Below are 6,564 nucleotides of genomic sequence, written 5' to 3' on the forward strand. Positions count from 1 at the left end.
TGATTAATGGTGAAAAATAGAAAAACGAGAAAGAATGCATAGATTTAACGTGGTTGGATTAATTGCTTATGGGAAAAGGGGATTTTCACTATGTTAAAATTAGGTTTACATAAAAAAAAAAAAAAAAGGAGAATTATGTTTTGGGGGTAGATGTCCCCCAAATTAATAAAAGGTCCATATAACTCTTCAAATTAAGCCCAAGACCCAATGAAAGTATGGAAATTGAGTTGAAGGATATCATTCTTCAGTATTTCCAAAAATACCCTTTGTTGATTTTGAGAAAAAAAATTAATATTTTTGAAAAATACTTTTATTTAATTTAATATTTTTTATTTAATTTAATATTTTTAAAAAATACTTTTATGTAATTTAATATTTTTTTAAAATACTTTTATTTAATTTAATATTTTTAAAAAATAAATTTATTTAATTTAATATTTAAAAAATATTTAATTTAATATTTAATTTTTTTTAAATACTTTAATTTAATTTAATATTTTTGAAAAAAAATTAATTTAATATTTTTGAAAAAGGAATTATTTAATTTAATATTTTTGAAAACTACTTTTATTTAATTTAGTATTTTTGAAAAAAAAAATTATTGAAAAAAAATTATTTAACTTAATTTTATAAAATATTTTATATGTGTTCTTAAAGGGTATATTTGTCCGTTACTATTTTATATCCTTCAACTCAATTTGAAGAGTTATATGAACCTTTTGTTAATTTGGGGCCCATCTACCCCCAAAAGATAATTCTCCAAAAAAAAAATAGTATTTATACTAACCCTTAGGAATTAAATTCCAAAAATACCCATTGCTCCGTTTTGTTCCACTTCGCTTCACTCCGGCATTTTGCCTCTTTTTTCTCCAATGTCTTTTCACTCAAATATGAGTCACATAATACAGCAATGCGAACTCAATAAACTGAGGGAAATAAATCTTTTCATGGCAATCAATGGGACTTGATGTAAATTCATAAATTTGTGAACCATTTGGGGATCATGGTGTAGTGGTGACTGGTAAGCATAAACAACAAACAAAAGGAAAAGACTGGAATTGGAGAATAAGAACGATACATCTTCAAAAAAAGACTATCCAACTCCAAGTGAATGTTTCTTCTTCAGCCTCTTAGGATGATAATAAACTGATCTCTGTACAAACGGAACTGATCTTGACAGATGAAATCAAAGTGTAGAGCCTTGCAACATATCTACTAAAACAGTACAAGTGTAAGGAAGTGAAGAGACAAACAAAGAATTGTAAACTCCAACAAAGAATTAGGAAAAGATAAAGACCAAAAGACATCTCCTCATCAGACCATGGTAGTCTCCATGGTTTCAGAATCCATTTTGAGTTGGAAAATGCATGTTGGTGAAGAAAGATTTTGTTTTTCTTGGGAAGGAACCAGTGCCATGGTGTTCACTTTCCAGTACTCACCTTTCCTTTTCTTTTCATCTCCATAGTCCCATTTCTCCTCTTCTATATTATGTTCAGTTCCTCCACCATCCGAGCTCAAAATCATCACTTTTCTCCAAGTACACCAGATTCTTACCATGATGTAAAGCAGCACCAAGCATATTAGTGTAGAGGTGAAGACAATGGCAACTATAATCCCTGCAACAGCAGTGTTAGACAATCTCCTTTTCTCCTGACCCGCATATTCTGAACACGATTCCAATGGTGGGCCGCAAAGCTTGTCATTAAGCATGAAGGAGCTGAGTGGGAATTCTGAAAAAGTTGAAGGAAGTTGGCCCCGGAGATGATTATTTGACAGGTCTAGCAAGTGGAGGCTCGTCAGCTTTCCCAGTGAAGAAGGAACTTCTCCTTGGAGTTGATTGAAAGAGATGTTCAAAGATTCTAACTTCATAAGATTTCCAAGAGATGATGGAATCTCACCAGAAAAGAGATTTCTGCTCAGGTCTAAGATAACCTGCAATTCAGTAAGGGTTCCTAGCTCAGATGGTATTGAACCTGTCAACATGTTCTCAGAGAGCCTCAGTTCATAGAGCTTCTTGCACTGCTGAAATGTGGAAGGAATCTGCCCAGAAAGGTTATTTCTTTGCAGATCAAGGACATTGAGAGAAGTGAGATTTCCCATCTCTGGTGGGATCTCCCCGGATAGACTGTTGTCATTGAGTGAGAGCTTCAGTAGTATTGAACAGTTCCCAAGTGCTGCAGGCACTGTTCCATGGAAGAAGTTGAATGAAAGATCTAGCTCTCCTAGTTTTTGTAAGCCCCCTAGCCATGAAGGAATCATGCCTATGAATTGGTTATTGTTGAGCAAGACATGTTCAAGTTTTTTACAGTTTGAGAGTTCAGGTGCCACCTCTCCTGTGAAATTGTTGAATGACAGATCAAGAAATTTGAGCTCTTTGAGCTGGCCAAATTCAGAAGAAATGTTGCCAGTAAGAAGATTGTGTGCAAGACGAAGGCGGGTTAGATTTTTGGACATGGCTAGTCTAGAGGGAATAGGACCCGAGAAACTGTTGTTTGTCAAATCCAACAGGGTTAGAAAGTCTGAACCCAAGAGAGGAAGGATGCTCCCACTAAACCTGTTATGAGAAAAATTAATAATTCCAAGTTTTTTTAAAAGGAAAAGTGATTCAGGAAGAGGACCTTCAAATGAGTTGTTGTAGAGAGAAAAGAGGTGAAGCTCGGAGAGGAATCTGAATGTTGGTGGCAATGAACCCGAGAGCTTGTTATCAGCCAATGTCAATGTGTGAAGCTTTTTGCAATAGCCCAAGCTTGGTGGGATCGGACCCGACAAGTCGTTCTGCCTCAGTTGCAGGAAAACAAGATTCCTAAGCTTCCCAATTGTTGCAGGAATGGACCCCATAAAATGGTTGCCAAAGAAATCAATCTCTGATAAGCTGGAGCAGTTTGTTAGCTCTCTTGGTATGCTTCCTGACAGCTGGTTGTCATAGAGGTAGATGCTGCTCAACTTCTGTAACTTCCCGAGTTCCACCGGGATATTACCTGTGATCATGTTGTCAAACAGGTAAAGAGTTTCCAAGCTACTCATGTTTCCAATTTCAGGAGGCAGTTTTCCAGAAAAACTGTTATTGTTGAGTAGAAGATCTGTGAGGTTCTCTAATTTTTCCAGCTCAGGCGGCAGTACTCCTTCAAATCTGTTATCAGAGAGGTCTAATTGTTGGATTGAGGAACAGTTCAACAGCTCCAAGGGGAAAGTGCCAGAGAGCTTATTTTGAGCCAGAAAAATTTGCCGCAAACTTGAACTGCTGGTGCAGAAATTGCCGGGAATGCTATCTGTCAAAAGATTATCAGATAAAGCCAGAACCTCAAGACTCTTTAATTGGGTATTGAGGAAGTTTATAGTTCCTGAGAGATTATTGCTTGACAAGTCGAGCTTCTGGAGTTGATCCAACTGGTTTAGCTCTGACGGAATCATGCCACTCAATCTATTTCCAAGCAAATTCAAGTACTTCAAATTGGAGAGACCACCCAACTCAATAGGAATTGATCCAGAAAGGCTGTTATTGGCCAGGTTCAGAATTTGGAGTGATTTAAGATTTCCCATAGAGGCAGGGATTTCTCCTTCAAGCTTGTTGTTTGATGCTGCAAAATTTTGAAGCTCTACACACCCCTGGATCTCTTCTGGTATGACACTGCTGAGGCTGTTCTTCTGCAAATCGAGAAATTTCAGATTCTTCAAATTGCCAATTTCAGCTGGAATACTTCCATTTAATTGGCAATAAGCAAGACCCAGTACCCTCAACTCCTTCAAGTTACCAATGCTTGGTGTAATTTCACCCGCTAGCATGTTATCTCCTATTCTTAGAACTTGCAACTTCTTCAAAAGACAAATCTCTGTGGGAATCTTACCAGAGAGATAATTTGAATAAAGGAGCAGTTCCCTTAGATTTTGAAGCAGTCCAAGCTCATGAGGAATCGACCCAGCGAAGGCGTTTAAAGATAAATCAAGTGTTTGCAGTGAAGTGAGGTGTGAGAACTCCGGTGAGATAGAACCTGATAAACCTGACCCAGATAGGCTCAGGCCAATAATATGGAGTTGATCATCAGAACACACCAATCCATTCCAGCTACAAATATTAGTTCTTGAAGACCAGTTGGCAAGAACTCCAACAGGATCAACTAGCTCTGATTTAATTCTCAGAAGCCAGTAGGAATCTGTTGAATTATCGCCAAAGGTAACAGCAAGAACAGCACTAAGTACTGCAAAGAAAAGCATCATATGACACATTTTGATGCTACCCATTTCAGAATTTATGAACAAGATCAATGAAAAGCCAAAGCGTCAAATACCCGAGTTGAAAGCTTTGCAGCATCACCACCACTCAGGAAGTTTAGTTCCATGTAGAAATGAAAAGCAAGCACAATGAAAAGAAGAAGCTCAGGTTCAACCGGAAATAGGAAACACCAGGAAAGAAGAGATGTAGGAGTTCAAGGAAGAAATTTGAATGAGAGAGAACATGGGACTGCACAACTAGAAGATGGAAGCTTGGAATTTAAATAGTTTTACTGAAGTATACCTGCTTAATCAGTTTGTTGAGAAAGTTAACAGTGATTACCCATTGAAAAGTGAGAACTCTAACCACAGAATTTTCCTAGAAGTCTGCCATCCCTTTTTTACCTTTTCGGTTTTGCTAAAAAGTCTGCTGTTTCTGCCTTTTTTTTCCTCAAGGCAATTATGAATTTTGTAGCATGTTTTACTATCTTGTGAGATGGGGAAGTGTATGGAGATAAGGTAGTTTGATGGAATTGCTGAAGAACAAAAAGCTAAGGGAAAGTCCCACTTGTGCCTAATCAAAATCAAAGAAGTGGGCCTCTCCCTACAGCTCTACTAAGGGTTGTTTTCAGATTGGACCTCTACCATATGAATAACATGTCTGTAACTTGATATTCAGAAACAATTTTGTTAGTATTCAGAAGAATATATTCCTAAAAGATGGAGTGGGATTTGACTTTGAAGATATATGGTCAATTTAACTGTCAACAATTGCCAACTAAATAGGTATAAACCCAATATGTTAATGGTTCCTTGATCCAACTCATCAGCCAAACATGGCAGAAAAGTCACCAATTATATAGAGAGCATGTCCTGAATACACCTAAGGAGCTAAATATGATTTTCTTCTTCGGTTTGTTTTGATATCCCAGCCTTTCATAGGTTTCTCTCATTTGGTTTTACTATAGTTTTTAATCTTTGTGGCTGAGAATTCAAACACCAAATCTCCTCTTCCTCAACCTAAACCCACCTAATACCAAATTAAAATACGAGAAGAAAACAGAAGAGCAAAACAACTACACTATATCATCGTTAATCATGTTGAGACAGAGCCAAGGCCATGTGAAGTTTGGTGTTATTCAAGAGAACCTGCATGGAAAAAGAGGAGTGTTGCCTCATTGTATATTGGGAGGATTCCTGCTAAAAGAAGACCCAAACAGATGAGGACAAAAACATTCCCTTCACTGTTGGACTTTCTTAGATAGAAGACATCTGTTTACATAACTTCCATGGGCAACTTTCTATCTTTCACATTTGCTTAGTTTTTCAGGGTTAAAGTGGTACGCATAAAAATATTCCAAAACATCCAATGAAGTTTGTCCAATCAAAATTCAATTCCCAGACAAGGAAACAAATCACTGATCTCAATAAACTAATATTACCCAAGCACTTATTTACCTTATGCTCTCTCTATCCACACATGAAATACGATGACATCATAAGACAGTCACAAACACATTCATACATGCAAATCCGCATGCTCAAGATATGTTACCTAATCTTTTTCAGTTGAGCAATCAAATTTGATTTACAAATGCCCATTTGGCATTCTTTTTGCTTCTGCCTCCTCATTTATGTGACTAACAAAAGGCCACATGGCAAGCAAAAACAATTTATCATCTTATAAAACTGATTGCCATCCAACCTCCTAAAGACCCATTCCTTAGAGAATTTTTCAGTCTTTCACCTAATCAGAGCTTTTTGACTAAACTCCCACTTGAGGTAAAAGAAAGAGTGTGTCACCAAAATACCACCTACTCTGGAATTTAGAATGAACAGACAAGCTGTTTGAGAATAAAATTGTCACAGAATTGAGGAACAGAGGACAACAAACAAAAAACATGGAGCCAAAGGGGAAGGTATATTATTGGAGACAATAATAATAGTAATAATAAGAGATGGAGTTAGTAAAATAAGTATATTTTAAAGGCAAACTAGGTATATGATTTTTAAAGAAATATAATTACATGATTAATGAGAAAAATAATTTCAACCAAGTAAGAATTTCTAGGAACTTATATTTCAAGCTAATTAATTTGCCTTCTGGAATAACCTCTGTCTCTCATATACAACTCAAGCACAATTATATAAAGCATGTATATCTTCACATAAAAATATCCAAGAAAGAAAAAACTCATGATTTAAAGAGTATTAGTCGATAGCAATCTAGCCTAATCCTCCCAAGGTTCGGTGGTGGCAACACTCACTGGTGTCTATTAATTAAAGAGTATTAATTAAGACCAGTTAGTGTTGACTTCATTATTTTAAATTTCTTGTTGATTAGTTAAATTTGGC

At 36.3% G+C, this 6,564-nt stretch overlaps 1 protein-coding gene across 1 annotated transcript; it reads right to left on the reverse strand.

Moving 5' to 3' along the window:
* Positions 1-1,028: 1,028 nt before the first annotated feature.
* On the reverse strand, positions 1,029-4,666 carry LOC100241613 (LRR receptor-like serine/threonine-protein kinase GSO1). The gene has a single exon (XM_002278636.5). It carries the CDS (start codon positions 4,237-4,239, stop codon positions 1,315-1,317), a length of 2,925 nt encoding a protein of 974 aa, XP_002278672.1. The 5' UTR covers positions 4,240-4,666; the 3' UTR covers positions 1,029-1,314.
* Between the last annotated feature and the right edge of the window lie 1,898 nt (positions 4,667-6,564).

Source organism: Vitis vinifera, chromosome 17 (genome assembly GCF_030704535.1).
Source record: "Vitis vinifera cultivar Pinot Noir 40024 chromosome 17, ASM3070453v1".
Taxonomy (NCBI): domain Eukaryota; kingdom Viridiplantae; phylum Streptophyta; class Magnoliopsida; order Vitales; family Vitaceae; genus Vitis; species Vitis vinifera.